The sequence below is a fragment of the Suncus etruscus genome, chromosome 9 (genome assembly GCF_024139225.1).
Source record: "Suncus etruscus isolate mSunEtr1 chromosome 9, mSunEtr1.pri.cur, whole genome shotgun sequence".
NCBI classification, from domain to species: domain Eukaryota; kingdom Metazoa; phylum Chordata; class Mammalia; order Eulipotyphla; family Soricidae; genus Suncus; species Suncus etruscus.
The window spans coordinates 18,462,343-18,484,841 of NC_064856.1; the positions used below are offsets into that span (position 1 = coordinate 18,462,343).

The 22,499-nt window shown below is 40.7% G+C and overlaps 1 protein-coding gene across 5 annotated transcripts in view; it reads right to left on the minus strand.

The window, feature by feature from the left end:
* ITCH (itchy E3 ubiquitin protein ligase) overlaps window positions 1–22,499 on the minus strand; it is a 115,059-nt gene that overhangs the window by 29,914 nt on the left and 62,646 nt on the right. For 4 of the 5 annotated variants that reach the window (XM_049779154.1, XM_049779155.1, XM_049779156.1 and 1 more), the window contains exons 8-15: window positions 19,362–19,516; window positions 17,974–18,163; window positions 15,992–16,087; window positions 14,721–14,895; window positions 8,717–8,786; window positions 6,160–6,244; window positions 4,566–4,694; window positions 775–847 (exon numbers count right to left, since the gene is read on the minus strand). In XM_049779154.1, the coding sequence (XP_049635111.1) occupies window positions 775–847; window positions 4,566–4,694; window positions 6,160–6,244; window positions 8,717–8,786; window positions 14,721–14,895; window positions 15,992–16,087; window positions 17,974–18,163; window positions 19,362–19,516 (973 nt within the window). The remainder of the gene's footprint in view (window positions 1–774; window positions 848–4,565; window positions 4,695–6,159; window positions 6,245–8,716; window positions 8,787–14,720; window positions 14,896–15,991; window positions 16,088–17,973; window positions 18,164–19,361; window positions 19,517–22,499) is intronic. The other variant, XM_049779157.1, reaches the window with a different exon arrangement.

The window sequence follows — 22,499 nt, forward strand, 5'->3', positions numbered from 1 at the left end:
CTAAGATCACAGGAAACTCCCAAGGGAATAGTTACAACTTATAGATAAAAATAATGTTTTTAACTCAACTATTTGAAGGTTTCTGCACTCTCAAAGTAAATGGCTACTACAAAAAGAATATTAAAAAATATTGCTAAAACAGGGCCCGGAGAGACAGCACAGCGGAGTTTGCCTTGCAAGCAGCCGATCTAGGACCAAAGGTGGTTGGTTCGAATCCCGGTGTCCCATATGGTCCCCTGTGCCTGCCAGGAGCTATTTCTGAGCAGACAGCCAGGAGTAACCCCTGAGCACCGCTGGGTGTGACCCAAAAAAACCAAAAAAAACCAAAAAAAAAAAAAAATATTGCTAAAACAGTTTCAAGTTAATTTTTCTGTGTAACAGAAAGCCACAAATCATCTGATAAAAAACGATTTTGCCCTAAAAAGAAGACAAAGATCTAAAAATAACATTTTGGGGCTGGAGAGATAGCATGAAGGTAGGGCATTTGCCTTGCATGCAGAAGGACGGTGGTTTGAATCCTGGCATCCCATATGGTCCCCCGAGCTGCCAGGAGCAATTTCTGAGCCTAGAGCCAGGAATAACCACTGAGTGCAACCGGTGTGACCCCAAAATAAAAACAACAACAGAAAGAAAAGTAACAGTTTTACCTAAAAGCCAATTTTTTAAAAATTTCTAAAGTTTTTCTAAAAGCTAATTATTTTCAGTATCATTGACAGTATATATAAAGAATATTATAAAGAAAGGGGAGCACAGAAATACAATATCAATACCAACCTGACACCAGAAACGAAAATATTGCACTTTAGCCTTGAAGTCCCGTACATAGGCTATCTGGGGTCCATTGTCTCTATGAAAGAATGTTAGTATGACATTAAAACAGCTTCTTGTAAGGTAAAATATTGAAGAAAAGCAAAATAATATAGCCCCCTAGTACTCAACAGTCAAATACAAATAGAGTATAGCATACTCTTAATATCATTTTAAGAAACATTTACCCAGGGTGATTTTAAATATGTGGAAATAGATTTTGATCTTTCAGAGCCAGAGTTACATTTTCTCTTAAGTACAGTCAAATCTAATAGTAGGCAGAGGAGAACATGTACAATTCAATCAATGTTGTTGAAGGGATGACTGTATTTTATTAAATATTATATAGAATATATCAGTAAATTTGTTTATGTCTGTGTCTGTGTTTGGTTTGGGGTCACATCTGGCAGTGCTCAGAGATCACTCCTGGGGCAGGCATGGGAAGACCATAATGGTGCTGAGAATTAAACCAGGGTCAGTCATGTGCAAGGCAAGTGCTCACCGTACTTATTGTTCTGGTCCCAATTTTCTAATAGTGATTTTAAAAATAATTTCCTATCACATATTTTATGAACTAATTTAAATTTTAGTATGATAGGGGGCTGGAGAGATAGCAAGGAGGTAAGGCGTTTGTTTGCCTTGCACGCAGAAGGATGGTGGTTCGAATCCTGGCATTATATATGGTCCCACGAGCCTGCCAGGAGCGATTTCTGAGCATAGAGCCAGGAGTAACACTTGAGTGCAGCTGGGTGTGACCCAAAAACAAAACAAACAAACAAACAAACAAAACTAGTATGATAGGCCTACACGAGCGGTCGGCAAGCCGCGGCTTCAGAGCCACATGAGGCTCTTTACACTTTTGAATGCAGCTCTTCTGTGTGCCGGGCAGCTGCTCTAGGAGTCAGGACTCTGCTCCTAGCCTGACAGTGCACACCCTGTGTGCAGCCCTGACGGCCGGTTCCACACAGCTCCAGTCGGGTCATGTGGTATGGGGGTGCGTCACTTTCTGTGTACCTTTCTGTACCATCCTATATATTTTCGGTTTTAAAACTGTGGCTCTCAAAATAAATTTCAATCACAGTTTTGGCGAGATTTGGCTCAGATGAAAAAAAGGTTGCCCACGACTGGCTCTACAACTAAGGGAAAAAAAAGTTCAAATCAACAACCTAAACATATATCTTCAGACTCCTGATAAGAACAAATAAACCCAAAAAGTAGTACAAGGAAGGGAATAAAATCTGAGCAGAAATCAATGATACAGAAATCAAGACAGCAAAACATGAGTCCATAAAACCAGGAGTTAGCTCTTCAAAAGAACTTGGGCCCCCAAACATAGAAAACAAAACATAAAGAATAAACAAGATAGGGACTGAGTGTTAATATGGTGCATAGTCAACCCTGGCTCAATCTCTGGCACCCTGAACATATCAGGAGTAATTTCTGAGTGCAGAGTTAAGAGTAACTTCTGGAGATAGGGACTAAAGTGACAGCAAGCAGGACATTTGCCTTGCATGTGACTGACCCAGATTCAATCCCCAGCATCCCGTATGGTCCCCCAAGCCTGCTAGAAGTGATTTCTGAGCACAGAGCCAGGAGTAAAACCCTGAACACTGTGGGGTGTGTCCCCAAAATAACAAAACAAACCATCAACAACAAAAAAAAGTAACTTTTGGATCACACTTGGTGTGGCCCAAAATACACCTTGCTGGCCCCCTGAAAAAAAGAAAAAACCAGACAAGATAGGCAAACCTATAAGTGTTTGCTTTGCTATAGAAATAACAAAGAATGTATCTGAAGTGATAGTAGAGAGTATGGTAGGGTGTATGTCTTGCACAAGGCCAACCTAGGTTCAATCCCTGGCATCTAATATGGTTCCCCCACACCTGCCAGGAGTAGTTTCTGAGCACAGGGCCAGGAATAACCCCTGAGCACTTCCTGGTTTAGTCCCAAAACAACTTAAAAACAAAACAAAAAAATCTGGAGAGATTAATAAAAATGATAATATATTTATGTGGCTGAATTTTGACTTTATGACCAAATAGTAACAATTCAATATTCACAGTAGAATACAGGATAGCAATTTACTTCATAGAATAATAAAAATATAAACTATTTAGTGAATAAGTAGAGACCTAAAAAGCAAACATAAGAAACAGCATTATAGGGGCCAGAGAAATAGAATAGAGGTAAGGCATTTGCCTTGCAATCAGAAGGTCAGTGGTTCGAATCCTGGCATCCCATATGGTTCCTTGAACTTGCCAAGAGTGATTTCTGAGCATAGAGCCAGGAATAACCCCTGAGCAAAATTAAAATAAAAAAAAAAAAGAAAAAAGGGGCCGGAGAGATAGCATGGAGGTAAGGCGTTTGCCTTTCATGCAGGAGGTCATCGATTCGAATCCCGACGTCCCATATGGTCCCCCGTGCCTGCCAGGAGCAATTTCTGAGCCTGGAGCCAGGAATAACCCCTGACAACTGCCGGGTGTGACCCAAAAACCACACACACAAAAAAAAAAAAAAAGAAAAAGAAAGAAACAGCATTATAGACCTTATCAAATTTTTATTAATTTTTATTAAAATTTAATTAAATATAATTGAAATAAATTTTTATAAAATTTTATTAAAATCTTAGATGACATTCTATACTGATTTTTTTCCTTTTTTTTTTTTTTTTTTGGTTTTTGGGCCACACCCGGTAATGCTCAGGGGTTACTCCTGGCTATGTGCTCAGAAGTTGCTCCTGGCTTGGGGGACCAGGAGCGATTTCTGAGCCTATGTAGAGCCAGGAGCCCCTGAGCGCTGCCGGGTGTGACCCCCCCCCCAAAAAAAATATATATATATAGTTTTGATAAATGGTTAATGGTTACAGTAGTATTTTAGTATTTTATTGTTTGTTGTATTTTGAGGACACACCAAGTTGTAATTAGTGTTTACTTCTGGTGATGCTTGGGGTACCACATGTAGTTTCAGGGCTAAAACTGGGGTCAGCTGTATGCAGGAGAAACATCTTTACCCCCTAAGTTTATAATATTGACACACAAAGTTACTGCACAACACTACCACCAAGTGGCCATGACCATTAAATACTGCCAGCATCTCCATATGAAATTGAAATCCTCATTAAAAAAAAATTTTTTTTTTTTGATTTTTGGGCCACACCCGGTAATGCTCAGGGGTTACTCCTGGCTATGTGCTCAGAAGTTGCTCCTGGCTTGGGGGACCATATGGGACACCGGGGGATCGAACCGCGGTCCGTCCAAGGCTAGCGCAGGCAAGGCAGGCACCATACCTTTAGCGCCACCGCCCGGCCCATTAAAAATATTTTAATTTAGGGGGCCGGGCGGTGGCGCTGGAGGTAAGGTGCCTGCCTTGCCTGCGCTAGCCTAGGACGGACCGCGGTTCGATCCCCCGGCGTCCCATATGGTCCCCCAAGAAGCCAGGAGCAACTTCTGAGCGCATAGCCAGGAGTAACCCCTGAGCGTCACAGGGTGTGGCCCAAAAAACCAAAAAAAAAAATATTTTAATTTAGGGCCCGGAGAGATAGCACAGCGGTGTTTGCCTTGCAAGCAGCCGATCCAGGACCAAAGGTGGTTGGTTAGAATCCCGGTGTCCCATATGGTCCCCCGTGCCTGCTAGGAGCTATTTCTGAGCAGACAGCCAGGAGTAACCCCTGAGCACCGCCGGGTGTGACCCAAATAAACAAAACAAAACAAAAACAAACAAACAAAAATATTTTAATTTACAATGTTTGGAAAACTTACAGTGCAGATTTTCCGGTGCGGGGATCTATGTAGGTTGTAGTTCTTCTATTGTGATCCACAAAATAAGGAATTCCATCCACAGTGAATCTCATTTCCCAGCCTTCAGGTAAAGGTTTTTCATTTAATTGACTAAGTAAGCGAGAGAGAGAGAGAGAGAGAGAGAGAGAGAGAGAGAGAGAGAGAGAGAGAGAGAGAGAGAGAGAGAGAGGAGAGAGAGAGAGAGAGAGAGAGAGAGAGAGAGAGGAGAGAGAGAAATATGTCAGACAATTGTTTGCTAAGTACTAAAACTAATTTCTAATTAGTGAAGTTAAAAACCTAAATTAAGGTTCTAATTTCTTTTTGTTTTGTTTTGTTTTGTTTTGGTTTTGGGCCACACCTAGTACTACAGGGTTGGCTCTGTGCCCAGGAATCACTACTGGCAGCCTCAGGGGATTGATTATATAGGGTGCTGGGGATCAAACCCAGGATGATCGTGTGCAAGGCAACTAACTTACCCGCTGTACTTTCACTCCAGGCCCTAATTTCATTTTTTTTTTTTTTTTTTGGGTCACACCCGGCCATTGCTCAGGGGTTACTCCTGGCTGTCTGCTCAGAAATAGCTCCTGGCAGGCACGGGGGACCATATGGGACACCGGGATTCGAACCACCTTTGGTCCTGGATCGGCCGTTTGCAAGGCAAACGCCGCTGTGCTATCTCTCCGGGCCCCCTAATTTCATTTTTTACATGTGACTATTCAATATTCCTAACGTCATTTGTTGAACAGATTTTTTTTTTTTCTTTGCTTCATTTCAGAAGCTCCATATACTCCTTTGTCATAGATTAACTGTTCAAAAATTTAGGGCTCTTGGGGCCAGAATGATAGCACAGTGGTAAGGTGTTGCACATGGCTAACCTGGGACAGCCCTAGGCTCGAATTCTGGCACCCTATATAGTCCCGAGCCTGCCAGGAGCAACCTCTGAGCACCACCAGGTATGGCCCAAAAACCAAAATAAATAAATGTTAAAAAAAAAAAAATCTAGGACTCTGAATTCTACCTTTATTCTAGTATATGCAGTTTTGATTACTATTATTTTTTTCTGGGAGTAAGGGAGGGGCCTACATCTAGCAGGGCTCAAAGCTTAAGAAATTACTCCTGGCTGGGTTTGGAGGACCATATGAATATGCCAGGAATTGGATCTGCGTTGGTTGCATGCAAGGCAAGCACCTTACTTCTGTATTATCATTCTGTTCTGGCCCTATTCTTTTTTGGGTTAGGGGGTGTCACATCTGGCAATGCTCAGGGATAACTATTGACAGTTCACTCAGGAATCACTCTTGGTGGTGCTTAGGGGACCAGATGGTGGGGATAGAACCTAGGTTGATTTCATGCAATGCAAGCGCCCTATCTACTATTAATTATATTTTCCAGCTCCTCTCCAGCCTACTTATTAGTTTTGTAACTGGTAAATGTAATGCTTTCCATCTTTGTTTTCTTAAGATTGCTTTGGCTATTCAGGGACTTTTATAGTTCATACAAATATTTTTTGTAATTAAGTCAGAAATCAGTAAAATCTTTAACACGAACTATATACTACTAAACTGAAAGTTCTTACCCTTGACTTCTGGGGTCTTCCCATTGGGTTATACGAGTATTGTGGTTGACAAAATACACTCTACCATTGTTGTCTGTTCTTTTCTCTTAAATAATTAAAAACAGAAAAAAAGGGATAAACATTAGCATTGGCAGTTTTCTTTCTCAAAGTAAAATGAGTTAAACTTGCCCATTTCTCACTGATTTTGTAGTTTTATAATCACATCTTAAAAAGTTTTAAAATATTATTATGGACTGAGAGTGTGGGTCAGCAGCAAAGAGCATGTCTTATAAGCAGGAGATCTAAACCCAAGTTGCTTTCAAGTCTCCTATAACAGCTCCAGGCAAATAAAAATAAAATTAAGGTCAGAGAGAAAGCTTAACAGGATAGACTGTATGCTTTCCATGAAAGATGCCTTGGTTCAATCCCTGGCACCTCACAGTCTTCCAAGCACCTCACAATCCTCCCCAAACGACCAGAAATGGTCCCTAAGTACTAAGGGCATATGCTTTCCTGAGCACTGCCAGGTCTGACCCTCCCAAAAGTGTTTATAATTTAATTGCTTCTTTGCTATACGCTAGGCATTATTCAACTAGGAAAGACATGTTTACAAATGCATCCTGTTCCTTAATATACTTAGTTCTAACATCCTAACTATCTATAGTAACTTTCTATGCAAGGTGTGGGTACCAGAGCCCCCCCCCCCCCCCTTTTTGGTTTTTGGGTCACACCCGGCAGCACTTGAGGGTTACTCCTGGTTCTGTGCTCAGAAATTGCCCCTGGCAGGCACGGGGGATATGGGATGCCGGGATTCAAACCACGTCAGTCTGCATGCCAGGCAAATGCCTACTGCTGTGCCATCTCTCTGGCCCCCAGAGTCCCATTTTTTTTTTAAAATTCACTGCATCTGAAGATGTCGCTTTCCCTCTTGTCTCATGTTTTAGAACTCTATTCTGTTTTCTCATCCCATTTCACAAAATTCCCCTTGGTTTCTTGTACTTTCTTTCTTTTCTCTTTTGGAGGTTTGAGCCATACTCATCAGCATTCAAAGTCTATTACCAACTCTATGCTTAGGGAAACTCTTGGAGGTGCTTGGGGACTGTTTGGAGCTGTAGACTGAACCCAAGAGGCACATACTAAGAATTCACTCAGCGATCTCCTTGGCCCTTCACTGAGCTTTCTTTTTATTTATGTTTTGGAAGAAGTTGGGATGGCGAAGCTTCCCTCTGATTCTTAAGTCAATATAGCATGTGGTTCCAAGTGAGGGTCCAAATATGTAGTGCTGCTTGGGTCCTGTGGAACTTGACCCAGGCAACCAAAGTCATGTTTGGGAGGCCGTCAGGGCCACAGCTGACAATGATCTGGAATTCCCAAGACTGCACCCACTGATGCAGTTAGGGAACATGTGGTGCTGGGGCTAGAATCTAGTTGGCCAAACCATACATCTTAATTCCTATATTATCTGTCCAGGCCCACTTAAAAAGTAAGGTACCAAATGTATTTTATAACCAAGCTCACTTATATGCCTCCTTATAAAGAGAGATGCAGGGCATAAAGTCACCAATCTAACACATCCTCTTTCCTCTGGTTCTTTCAGGTAAAGCATATCCAATCAAGTTCTGAATTGTTTTGGAAGCAAGAATGCAATAAAAATACTTTGGAGTAATGACTATTCTCAGACTTTTGCAAAAATTGTTTTTACATGCTATTTTAACTACAATTTAGCTTTAGCACAACATTAAAACAAGGAAATAGATACTGATATATTGCCAAGGACACACTTCACTCAAGTTTCATCAGTTTTTATTTATTTGGGGGCAAGGGAGCTTGAGCTACACAAAGTGGTACTCGAGGTTTATTCCTGTTTCAGTGTGCTTAAGAGTGTCCTGGCAGTGTACTGAGGACCACAGACAGTGTCAGGAATCAACCATTATCAGCTGCATGCAAAGCAAGTGCCTCACTTCCTAGACTTTCCTGGCCTATCTCTCCTGTCCCTCATCAATCTTTAAGACAATTCATTTGCATGACTGTATAGTTTTGTGCACTTTATTTCATGTATAGATCTGTGTTCATCAATATATAGTCAATAAATAGTACTGTTCCACCATACTTAAGAACTACTTGTGTTACCTCCTGGATTTGCTAACCCCCTCATTCACAACTGGCTTTCTCTTCTTAGCAACTACTATTCTCTATGAAATCTCTATAGTGCAATCATTTAAAGAATGCTATATAATTAAACTTTTATTTTTATAAATAAGAAATATAATTAACACTATATTAATATATAAATTAAATATATTTAATATCTTTTGAGATTGCCTTTTGTTCACTAAGCATAATGTCTTAAAGTCTAGATTGTTGTGCTGCAGAGTGATAACATATCTTTTAACTTTAGAAGAGTACAATAATTTTAAAATCCAATAAAAGTTTTTAATAACGAGTCATCTTAGAAAGTTTGGGCCTATTTGTTATGATGAACTGAACCAACACAACCCAAAAGTTTCTCAGTTAATTCCTCAATGAAGAGTATCACTGAAAATATCGTGAGTCAAGGAAAAAAGAATCACATACTTACCCCACCCAGGTGGCAAGGGACCAAGGGGATCAAATTCTTTATTTTGTGATGTAGCAAATAAATCTTGATTCTAGGGGAGAAATGTGAAATAATGAACAATACAAACAGAAGACATAAAAACACCCAGATGAATTCTGATATGCCTTCCCTATTCACGAACTCTTTCAGAATCCACATCATAGGAAGTGTCACACTGATGTGGATAAGTAAAAGTCAATATATTCTGGTGGAGAAAAAGAATCAAATCTTAAAAATGTTATTGTTTAAAATTATTTGAAACTAAAATATTACAAATGTATAATCCTCCCCCAATACTTTTTCTTTAGCTACAAATCAGTGAGTCAAAGTCATTTATAAACAACAGTGCTCAGTCATGGTATGACAGAAAAATCTATCTCTAACTCAAAAAAGTTAAGCTCACAAAGAATACTAAAGAATTCTGGATGAGTATGGGGAAGGAGGAACAGATTATTTTAAGACTAAAAGAAAGGAATTCCAGTTGGAAGGAGCTGTAAAACATAGAACTATTTAGAAAACTTCTTACATTTCTATTTGCATTATCAAACTGGTGGAAAGAGGGGTTTGGCTAGATAAAAGAAAGATAGGAATCTTCCCTTGCTTAAAAAGAAAAGTTATATCATTAACTCATTAACTCTGCAGGGTAAATGAGTGTCTTATAGTATTTTGGTTTAAATGTATAACAAAGTGGGGGGACAATCTGAGGCCTCTTAAAAATTTTTTTTAGTAAAACACACAAAAAACACTAACTTTAAGTTACGAAAAAAAATACAAGAGGACATTGCACCTTATAGACTTGGCACCCAATTAAAAATTTAATAAGATCCTGCCACATTTATGTTCCTAATTTTAATTTAATTTTTAAGGGGTGGGAAAGCACTGTGAGCAGTGCTCAGGGATCATTCTTGGGTTTTGGGCCACACCCAGAGGCACTCAGGGGTTATTCCTAGCTCTGAGCTCAGAAATTACTCCTGGCAGGCTCTGGGGACCATATGGGATGCTGGGGATCGAACCCAGGTTGGCATGCCCATCCCCTACCATATTTCACTTTTAGTCCCTATTTTTAGCTAAAGCAAAGATCAGATACTTTTTTCATCCCTAATATATTTTAGTATGCATTTCTAAAATTTGTGGGCATTTACTTACATAATCACAAAATTATTATACCTAGCAAGAAATCTGTTAATTTTATTGTCTATATTTTATCCCAAATTAACTGTCTTTGATGGTTTATTCTTTTCTTTTCTTTCTTTTTTTTTTTTTTTTTTTTGTGTTTTTTTGTTTTTGGGTCACACCCGGCAGTGCTCAGGGGTTATTCCTGGCTCCAGGCTCAGAAATTGCTCCTGACAGGCACGGGGGACCATATGGGGCACCGGGATTCGAACCAATGACCTCCTGCATGAAAGGCAAACGCCTTACCTCCATGCTATCTCTCCGGCCCCGGTTTATTCTTTTCAATATGAATCCAAAGTCTTCACATTACATTTATTTTAAATGTATGAATAATCCAGAATAATTCAACCACTGTCTCTTTTGTTTTGTTTCCTTGACACATTACAGAAACTGAGACAGATGCATGTCTGGAAAATGTGATATGTGACAAAATAGAGCTCCATTTTTGAGACATGCACAATGAAGTCAAGGTCCAGGAAGTCATTACACAATTTTGCATTTATTCTTAGATTTAAAAAAATGCTAGGTGTATGAGAATACACTTCCCTGTAACTGGAACCGAAGGGTTACTTCACATACATCACAAATGCATTTCAAGTAACAATCTACCACCGCACTACTTGTTTAGAAATTGGTATTAAGGAAATCCAGTTTAATTATTTTTTGTTTGTTTATTGGTCATACCCGCCTGTTCAAGGCTTATTCCTGGCTCTGCACTCAGGGATCACTCCTGGTTCAGGGCACTATATGGGATGTTGGAGATTGAACTCTGATAGGCCAAATGCAAGCAAGAGCCCTCTCTGTAGTACTATCTCAACAGTCTTAGTTTAATTCTTTTTTTTTCCTTCTTTTGGTTTTTGGGTCACACCCAGCAGTGCTCAAGGGTTACTCCTGGCTCAATGCTCAGAAATCGCCCCTGGCAGGCACAGGGGACCATATGGGATGCTGGTATTCGAACCACTGTCCTTCTGCATGAAAGGCAAACGCCTTACCTCCATGCTATCTCTCTGGCCCCCTAGTTTAATTCTTATTGTTGATTGTGTGTATGGGTAACTAGGCTATTTAAGTTATGAATTAGCACCATTCTATAACAAGAGCAAAGAACAAGAATTTCTAAAAATCGGTCCCATTATTTTGGGTAGGTGAGGAGAAAAAAGAAAAGACATGACAAATAGGTTTAAGTTCATTCAAAAAATTGTGAAAGACTGAGTATCAAAGTGTAAAGTTTATAACTATAAGAGCTTCCAAAATTTCTATATTAAAAATTTTTTTTTATTTTGTTTTGGGGTCACACCCGGCGATGCCCAGAGGTTACTCCTGGCTCTGCGCTGAGAAATCACTCCTGGCAGGCTCCAGGAACTATATGAGATTGCTGGGATTTGAACCAGGGTCCATCCTGTGTTGGTTGCGTACAAAGCAAACGCTTTACTGCTGTGCTATCGCTCTGGCTCTAAAAATTTTTTATAAGATGTTTTGTACTGTAAACATGAGATAATGGTCAAATTCACTAGTATGGATATGAGGGAAAGGTGAGAACTAGCATTTCTTTTTTCTTTTTTTTTTTTTTTTGGTTTCTGGTTTTTGGGCCACACCCGGCGGCGCTCAGGGGTTACTCCTGGCTATCTGCTCAGAAATAGCTCCTGGCAGGCACGGGGGACCATATGGGACACCGGGATTTGAACCAACCACCTTAGGTCCTGGATCGGCTGCTTGCAAGGCAAACACCGCTGTGCTATCTCTCCGGGCCCGAGAACTAGCATTTCTATATATCTAGTATGTGTCAAACATTTGGAACATATTTTACAGATTCCTCAAAAATATCCTCTGAAGTATATGTTTTATATATGAATTTTTAAATTGATAAATGAGTCTTGATGAGATTAAGAAACTTACTTAAAGTCATACAGAGAAAGTAACTGTGGAACCAGGATTCGAACCCAGATGTTTCTGACTCCAAAGCCCATGCTCTTTCCACACTGGACACCCATGTGGAAACTAGCTTTAAAGGCAGGCAAGCTAGACATTCAAACCTAGAAAAAATTTGGCCAGGCATACCAAAGGTAATTATAATTTAGAAAGAAAGATGTAAAACAGCATATGAAAAAAAAAAGATAAAGCAGACGAGACAAATTAATTTCATCTCTAAAACACTGGGAAGGATAATAAGGTAACAGCTGTTTACACAAGATGGCAAAAAAAATAATTTGTTATATGAAAGGAAGTTTATAACCAAATAGTAAACGGAAGAGAATGAGAAAAGTGAATTCATCGACTTTAGAAATATAAGGAAATATGCAGAAAAGGAACAAAAGTATTGTTTAGTGAGAATTCACTCATATAGATTCTAAGATGGATGATAATAATGGTGTTGGAGGGAATGAAATGGCAATTGAGTGAAAATTAGCTTTCCTTGAATTCTTGGAAGCTGGATTTACTGTTTTAATTTTATATATATATATATATATATATTTTTTTTTTTTTTTTTTTTTTTTGGTTTTTGGGCCACACCCGTTTGACGCTCAGGGGTTACTCCTGGCTATGCGCTCAGAAGTCGCTCCTGGCTTGGGGGACCATATGGGACGCCGGGGGGATCGAACCGCGGTCCGTCCTAGGCTAGCGCAGGCAAGGCAGGCACCTTACCTCTAGCGCCACCGCCCGGCCCCAATTTTATATATATTTTAAACAAATCCCTCATTTAACACAGAGAATCAGATTTCCCCAAAGATAATTTCTTTAAAAACATAACATAACAAAACAAAACAAAAAAACTCAGGGCTTACTTCTGGTTCTGCAATGGGATACCTCCCTAGCATGGCCTTGGTGATTATATAGGGTTATTATATAACACCCTACTTGTTGTATTCTCTTTGGCTACTGATGCTGTAGACTATAAAGGAAAATATGTAGACTGTAGGCCCCCTCTCCCCAAAATACTTAGCATAATCCTAAAAGGTTTTTTTTTTTTTTTTTTTTTTTTTTTTTGGGTCACACCCGGCAATGCTCAAGGGTTACTCCTGGCTCTATGCTCAGAAATTGCTCCTGGCAGGCTTGGGGGACCATGTGGGAAGCCAGAATTCGTCCAAGGGAAACGCCTTACCGCTTCACTATGTCTCTGGCCCCTAAAAGAATTTTTTTGGTGCTGGGAAGTAAAGCTAAGTTTGTATACAAGTGTTCTTATTTATTTATTTTGGTTTTTGGGTCACATGCAGCAGCACTCAGGAGTTACTCCTGGCTCTATGCTCAAAAATCGCTCCTTGCAGGCTCGGGGGACCATATGGGATGCCAGGATTCGAACCACTGACCTGCATCATGCAAGGCAAATGCTTTACCTCCAATGCTATCTCTCGGGCCCCACCATGTGTTCTTTAATTCTTTGACTGAATTATATCCACAGCTCAAGAAATCATATTTCTTTTTTTTTTTTTTTTTTTTTTGGTTTTTGGGGCCACACCCAGCGTTGCTCAGGGGTTACTCCTGGCTATCTGCTCAGAAATAGCTCCTGGCAGGCACGGGGGACCATATGGGACACCGGGATTCGAACCAACCACCTTTGGTCCTGGGTCGGCTGCTTGCAAGGCAAACACCGCTGTGCTATCTCTCCGGGCCCGAAATCAAATTTCTTTAATCTCACAAGGCATTGAATAACTTATATAGTAAATTTACTTTTTTTTTGGGGGGAGGGGTTGCACCCAGCGGCGCTCAGGGGTTATTCCTGGCTCTATGCTCAGAAATCGCTCCTGGCAGGCTCAGGGGACCATATGGGATGCCGGGTTTGAACCACTGTCCTTCTGTATGAAAGGTAAACGCCTTACCTCTATGCTATGTCTCCAGCCTCGTAAATTTACTTTCTGATGTGACAAAGTGACTAAATAAAATCACTACTGTTAACTACTTGCTAAACCAGATTTCAAATGCTAAATAAGTGTTAAACTTAAGAGCTGATTTTGGGGCCCGGAGAAAATAGCACAGTGGCGTTTGCCTTGCAAGCAGCCGATCCAGGACCAAAGGTGGTTGGTCAAATCCGGTGTCCCATACGGTCCCTCGTGCCTGCCAGGAGCTATTTCTGAGCAGACAGCCAGGAGTAACCCCTGAGCACTGCCGGGTGTGACCCAAAACCAAAAAAAAAAAAAAAAAAAAAAAAGCTGATTTTACTTTTTTTTTTTTTTTTTTTTTTTTTTTTTGGGTGACACCCGGAAGCACACAGGCTCTACACTCAGAACCTGGCAGGCTTGGGGGATCATATGAGATGCCAGGATTCGAACCACCGTCCTTCTACATGCAAGACAAAAAATGCCCTACCTCCATGCTATCTCTCTAGCCCGATTTTACTTTTATACTTAAAAAGGTTTGACTTTGAAAATAAAAAAACACAGTAATTTTAAGTTACCCTCATTTTTTTTTTTTTTTGCATTAGCAAAAGAAAGAAAGTTTAACTTTAGGAAACTTCAAAAAGAACAGATAATATGGAGCTGGAGAGATAGCACAGCGGTAAGGCATTTTGCCTTGCATGTGGAAGGTCTCTGGTTCGAATCCCGGCATCCCATATGATCCCCCGAGCCTGCCAGGGGCGATTTCTGAGCATAGAGCCAGGAATAACCCCTGAGCATTGCCGGGTGTGACCTAAAAACCAAAAAAAAAAAAAAAAAAAAAAAAAAAAGAACAAATAATATATGGAAAATTCAAGTCAAGATCCATCAATATTAACTGCAAAAACTAAGTTGTTATCTTAGTTATAACTTCTACTATTTCATATACAGGTAAAGGTAAAAAATTAAATAAGCTCATTTGTTTTATAAGGAAACAGGCAACTCACCCCATAAATAAACCGCTGGTTAAACTGTTGCATTGCTCCTTGAAGTTGACTCCGTTGGAGCTGCCACTGTTCATAGTTACGAACAGATTCCAATGTTGGCCTCTGCCAAGTTGTTGTTCTTGTGAAATGATCAACATAATAAATACGCCCCATGCTATCAACCCGTCGTTCCCAGCTAAGTTAGAACAAAACAAATCCAATTAGACAAATACTTGTGACACAAATATGAATTAAATGGCACTTCAATTAAATAACTACTCTTCAAGAAACTAACCTTATCATTTAAGTTAGATAAAGTTCATAAAGGGAAGCCTAGAAGTAGTAAGACCTATGAAATCCACAAATCAGAAATAAATGGAGATAAAAACCATGCATTGTCATCAAGGGCAAGAAAATGGCTCAAAGTGCATGCTTTGTAGTCAGAAGCCTTGGATTTGATCCCCGGCAACCTTGATCCCTAGGCACTATCAGGTGTACACCCCTTAACCCCTAAATCATTCATCATGCCCAATCAATTCTGTCTGCATTCTAGTTTGCACATACCACAGAACAAAGAAAATACAGAAAAAAAAAGGGGGCCGGTGAGGTGGTGCTAGAGGTAAGGTGGTTGCCTTGCAAGCGCTAGCCAAGGAAGGACCGCGGTTCGATCCCCCAGAGTCCCACATGGTCCCCCCAAGCCAGGGGCAATTTCTGAGCCCTTAGCCAGGAGTAAACCCTGAGCATCAAACAGGTATGGCCAGGGGCCGGGCGGTGGCGCTGGAGGTAAGGTGCCTGCCTTGCCTGCGCTAGCCTAGGATGGACCGAGGTTCGATCCCCCGGCGTCCCATATGGTCCCCCAAGAAGCCAGGAGCAACTTCTGAGCGCATAGCCAGGAGTAACCCCTGAGCGTCACAGGGTGTGGCCCAAAAACCAAAAAAAAAAAAAAAAAAAAAAAAACAGGTATGGCCAGAAAAACAAAAACAAAAACAAACAACAACAACAACAAAAAAAAAAGACTGACAAATGGAAATGTAGGAATGTAGGCAAGAATTCCCATGATCTACATCAGTGTTTCTCAATCAGGAACCATACAACCACACCCCTACCCCATGTAACCCAAGGATAATGCAAGAGGTCCTAAAGTAAAAATGATTTAAAAGACGGACAATGGCACAAAGCAAGGGTAGGTTAGGGGTAAGGTCCTAAGGAAGAAAACAAAGATCAGAAAGGAACCATAGCCAGGAAAAGGCTGAGAAACACTTCTCTACAGCTTCTATAATTCAGATACTTACCCAGGAGGTAGAGGTTCTGGTCTATCCCACGTGGTTCTTTTTTCAATATGATCAACATAGTAAACTCGTCCACTCTGATCCACTCTTTGCTCCCACCTTAAAGACAAAAATCTTTAAGTTTAGTTATGATAGGGGCCAGCGAGGTGACGCTAGAGGTAAGGTGTCTGCCTTACAAGCGCTAGCCAAGGAAGGACTGCGGTTCGATCCCCCAGAGTCCCATATGGTCCCCCCAAGCCAGGGACGATTTCTGAGCACTTAGCCAGGAGTAACCCCTAAGCATCAAACGGGTATGGCCCAAAAAACCAAAAAAAAAAAGGGGGGGGGCTGGTGAGGTGGCGCTAGAGGTAAGGTGTCTGCCTTGCAAGCGCTAGCCAAGGAAAGACCACGGTTCGATCCCCCGGCATCCCATATGGTCCCCCAAAGCCAGGGGCAATTTCTGAGCACTTAGCTAGGAGTAACCCCTGAGCATCAAATGGGTATGGGCCCCCCAAAAATGTTTAGTTATGATAGTTCTCTGAATAGCCTGTGTTTTTAATCCTCTTTCTTTTTTTCTTACATGACCATATTATAGAATTGAAGTTAAAAAGTATGTCTGTAATGGAGCCAGAGAGATAGATAGTACTTGCTTGCCTTGCAAGCATTGGCTCAGCTCACCCCCAACAGTTCATAGAGTCTCCCAAACCCTGATGACAGTAATTCCTGAACAGAACCAGATGTAACACTGAGCACCACCAGTTATGGCCCGCCCCCAAAAAGAGACAAAGTTTTGTTCAGTTTTATTCTTGATCCCACAAATAAATTAGTTAAAATAGTATGAAGATAGTGGCCTTTTTTTTTTGGGGTGTGTGTGTGTTGGTTTTTGACCCATGCCCAGTGGCACTCAGGGCTTACTGTGCTAAGGGGTCTGAGCACCCTGGTTCTGTGCTAAGGAATCACTCCTGGTGGTGCTCGGAAGACTATATGTATTTTTTTAGATCAAACCAGGGTCATTCTCATACAAGGCAGTGACTTAACCGTGGTACTATCAGTTCATCTTTAGAGACAATTTTGTTGGCTTTATTTTGCTTTTGTTTTGGGACCATACCTGGTGGCTCTCAAGGGTTACTTCTGGCTCTGTGCTCAGAAATTCTTCCTGGCAGGCTCGGGGGACCATATGGGATGCTGGAGATCGAACCTGGGTCAGCAGTATGCAAGGCAAACACCCTTTCAGCTGTGCTATCATGCCAGCCCCTGAAGGCAGTTTTTTTTTTGGGGGGGGGGCACACCCAGTGAGGCTCAGGGGTTATTCCTGGCTATGCACTCAGAAATCGCTCAAGGACCATATGGGACACTAGGGATTGAACCAAGGTCCGTCCTGGACTGGTCCCATGCAAGGCAAATGCCCTACTGCTATGTTATTGCTCCGGCCCCCTGACGGCAGTTTTTATAAAAAACAAGTTCACAGGGCTGGAGAGATAGCATGGAGGTAAGGTGTTTGCCTTTCATGCAGGAGGACAGTGGTTCAAATCCCGGCATCCCATATGGTTGGTCCCCTGTGCCTGCCAGGGGTGATTTCTGAGCATAGAGCCAGGAATAACACCTGAGCACTGCTGGGTGTGACCTAAAAACCAAAAAAAAAAAAAAAAAAACCAAAAAAAAAAAAAAAAAAAACCCCCAAAAAAAACAACCCCAAAAAACAAACAAACAAACAAACAAGTTCAATACTGTTTTCATTATTAAACATAAGCAGAAGTCTTAAAAAAAAAAGTGTTTTGGGCCTAAGGATATGGCTCAGTGGTAGAGAACTTATCCTTGGTATGCACAAGGCTGCTACATATGATCCCCAGTACCACCCTACATCACCAACAGTAATCTCCAGCACAATTCTGACACTCCACACATCACAACAAAGTATATGCAAGCACTCAGCCAAATGTAAAATCCTGGTATACAGTAGCAGCAGCAAGGACTATGATGACAATAACAAGAGATAGTTAACTTACCCAGGTGGGAGAGGAGCTTGAGTAACAGTATTAAGTGGCCTAGGGCCTGAGCCTCCAGATATAGTAAGAGGAATTATTAATCCAGATGTTGCTCCTTCAGATGTATTTGAAGTTGTGTTTGTTGGTGGCAGAGATCCAGTACTAGATCCATCACTTTCTGAAGTGGCAGATGGTGAACCATTGACAGAAGCTATAAAAGATTTGAGGAAGGGGCCGGAGAGATAGCATGGAGGTAAGGCGTTTGCCTTTCATGCAGGAGGTCATCGGTTCGAATCCCGGCATCCCATATGGTCCCCTGTGCCTGCCAGGGGCAATTTCTGAGCCTGGAGCCAGGAATAACCCCTGAGCACTGCCGGGTGTGACCCAAAAACCAAAAAAAAAAAAAAAAAAAAGATTTGAGGAAAACAAGGGGGTGGGGTACCTCTTCTCAGAAATCTGAATTCAGGACAGAATTTTAGCTTTGAAAAGCAGATAAAAGAATACAAATATAAATTTTAAGATGTAGATACAGAGATGAAAATTATTTAAGAAATAATAGACACCATTAATTAGTTGCACTTAAACATTTTTGTTTGCTTTGGGGCCACACCTAGAAGTACTCAGGATTTACTCCTAGCTCAGCATGAAGGAATCACTCCTGATGGGCTCGGGAGACCATATTTGGGGGGGGGGGGTACTGAGGATCAGACCCAAGTTGACCATGTCAGGCACGAGTCCTACCCACTACACTATTGCTCTGGCCTCCAGAAAAATTATTATTATGCTAGAAATTGAACCTGGGCTAACTTCCTATGAAGTATATTACCCACTGTACTATCTCTTTAGCTCCATCAGAAAATCTTTTAGAATGGGAAAGCATTGGTACCATTTTTTTTTTTTGGTGGTTTTTGGGTCACACCCAGCAGTGCTCAGGGGTTATTCCTGGCTCCAGGCTCAGAAATTGCTCCTGGTAGGCATGGGGGACCATATGGGCCACCGGGATTCGCACTGATGACCTCCTGCATGAAAGGCAAACGCCTTACCTCCATGCTATCTCTCCGGCCCCTGGTATCATAGTTTCTTAGCCATTTTTTCATATCCTTAACATTGTTTTGCACATAAAACCCTGCAGATCATAAACCAATTTTTATGTGTGCTTTTTTGGTTTCTGGATCACACCCAGCAGCGTTCAGGGGTTACTTATAGTTCCACACTCAGGAATTATTCCTGGCAGGCTCAGAGAATCATAAAGGATGATAGGGATTGAACTCAGGTTGGACATGTGCAAGGCAAATGCCTACCTGCTATGCTATTGCTCTGGCCCCCAGAAACCAACATTTTGAAAGGGTCTAGATGCATCTGTATTCAGGCTTACAGTTATTTCCTTAGTATATGGTTGTACTACATACCTGGTCTACGTGGGGTAGGAGGAGGTGGTCGTGAAGGTCTTGGAGGCCTAGAAGGCTTAAAATTGCCATTTGAAAGTGATGGAGAATTATTCTCACTGACCCTTCTATCACCACCAGATCCTGCATCTTCAGGGTCATCTGATCCACTGTTCACTCTGGGGAACAATTAGGAGAAGATGGGGGGGGGGGGTTTGAAGGAGGAAAAAAATCCTTTTGAATTTAAACACACATAGACACAAGTCTTTTGAATTTAAGTGTCTGTGCACACACACAGAGTATGGGGGCCAGGGGTAGCATGCTTTGCATATACTGGGACTAAGTTTCAATTCTTAGCAGTGCCTGGTTGTCCCCTAAGTACTGCCAGGTGTAGTTCTTGGTGGCCCCTACCACCACTAAGCCCAAAGAGTGTCATATTACCAGGCTCTACACTTAACTAACAGCCAGGAGTGGTCCCTTGTCCATAAGTACTACTTTGGAGCCACCCAATACCTGGGGGTTAAAAAAAAAGCCTAGTGTGATTGAGTTCTGGAAGTCCTTTCTATCTGCTTCAGACTGATTGACAGACTAGAATAACTGGGCCAAGTATAAATAGTTGCTAATTTTTTTTCTTTTGGTGCTTGGACCATACATAGCAATGCCCCCAAGTTCAGAAGTTCAGAATTTTCTACAAGCTCTGGGGATCAAACCCAGGGCTCCAGTTGCAAAATACATGCCCCAGCATGCAAAATACATGCTCCAGTTCTATAAACCATATCTCGACTGCCAATTTCTAAAAAGAAATCTTTGTTTTGTTTTCAGATTACATATATCAGTTCTCATATGTCATATGGTACCAGGGACTTAATCCAAGTATATTCTACACACTGAACTGTGTTTCCCCAGTCCATAGAAGATATTTGAAAATAATAATCGATCTGCTTTTCCAACTGTAAGATTTGAAATGCTCAACCCCCTAAACTATTTAAATAGTGTTCCTATCTCCTTTTCCTTGCTCCTGGCTGTGAGCTCAGGGATCACTTTCAGTGGTGCTTTTGAGGGGCAAGGGATCAAACTGGGGAAAGCCATATGAAAGGTAAGCATCTTAACCCTTGTTCTAATAATATGTCATCTGAGTTTCTTCTTCCATAAGGTCCAAGTTTTTTGTATACTTTCTCTTCTATTATGATTTTTTTCTTATTACTAGCTATAGCTTCTGATAAACTTTCATTTCTCATATTTATCCTTTAAGTATAAATGTTATTTGCTTTTAATTTTATAGTTTTAAATATACAGAATTTTTATGTATCTTTATAACTATTTATTAATAAGCTGATGATACTTGTAAAATACGTTTAAAAATGTATCATAGTTAAAATAACGTATTTAAATGGTGTTGACATTTACTGTCTTGAATATACTATTGTCTCACCTCACTACCAGCAAAGTCCCTAAGACCCCCACACCTATGTACTATGCTATATTCCATCTACCAACTCTTCTTCCCATTCCCCAAAATAGAGCTCTGTTTGTATATCAGAACTGAAAGTCTTCTAAAGGTCTTAGTTTTTTTTTTTTTTTTTTTTTTTTTAAGAAATCAATTTAAGAACCAGGGAGAGAGCACAGTGGTAAAGCATTTGCCTTGCATGTGGCCAACTGGGAGGGAGCTGGTTCGATTTCCAGCATCCCATATGGTCTGGCCCCAGCCTGCCAGGGGTGATTTCTAAGAGCAGAGCCAGGAGTAACACCTGAGCACTGCTTGAATGTGGCCCCAAAAAATAAATACAGTTTTTTTTTTTAAAAAGGAAATCAATTAAAAATTTTCCTGGCTTGAGTAATCAGATTTAATTTTCTTCCACACAGTATTGACATTTGTGAGTATCTTAAAAAAAAAAAAAGAATTTTGCCCAAGACTAGAGAAACAGTACAGCAGGTAAGATGCTTGCTTTGGAATGCAGCATATTCAGGTTTAGTCACTGGCAAGTACTCTAAGTTTTGCCAGAAGTGATCTATAAGCACAGAGTTAGGTATAAATTCTAGTACTACTAAATATGGTCCCAAACACCTCCCCTTCAAAGAAAAAGAAAACAATAAATAAGCCAAAGTAATAGAATAGTGGGTTGGCATTTCCTTTGCATGTGGTCCACCCATTTTTGATCCCTAGCATCCCATATGGTTTTCTAAGTTCATCAGGAGTAATTCCTAGGTTCAGAGCCAGGAATAATTCCTGAGGACTGCTGGGTATGGCTCAAACTCCACCCTCCTCCCCTGCCAAAAATTAAAAAAAAAAAGATATTACCGTGCTACCTAAATGAAAAGATTTTCCCATTGTATACTATAACTTCACAAATACCTCTGTTGACCCATTATAGACCCTGTTCTAACAGTATGAAACCATCACCTAGAAAGTACTGAGAAAGACAAATCTTGGGCTTTAAGATCTAATAATTGGTACTAGAATAAAAATTCAGATGTCTTAGGAAAAATTCAAAAATTCTCTGAATAAGCCCTCTAGGTGACTCTAAACACTCTTAAGTTTAAGAAACAGGTCACACTGAAATAGCACTGGGATTTTTTTCAATTTTTTTAAACCACTTTTTCTCAACCTTTTTCCAACCATAATTTCATTCCAGTTTTCTTTCCTATAATCCCCTGTCCAACCAGTAAGCCTCCTAGTCTTATGCCATGACACTCTCCCAAGTTATGCGATTATCATCTGTGGTTCCCTTAAAATATCCTGGGGGCAAGAGGGGGCTATAAGACCTTCCTTAATGAGAAATTACATTTTAAAGACAATGAACTAAAAATCTAAAACTCTGCAAATCTGTATGGAAATCTATACACTATATAGGATATCAGTGTTAACTCACCACCATCATTATCTTTCAAAAGCATTTAGTTACTAATTAAGACCTCCTATGACATTTTTCCTTTGTACTTTCAGTTTTTACTTCATCATACATAAACATCTGACTTATACAAATGCTCAAATATTTATGGACAGGATAGACAACTCTAGAGAACGAAGAAAAAAAGGTCATAAGAAATATACAAGAGGGCTGGAGCAGTGGCACAGTGGTAGGGCGTTTGCCTTGCATGCGGCTGACCCAGGATGGACCGAATATGGTCTCATATGGTCCCCGAGCCAGGAATGATTTCTGA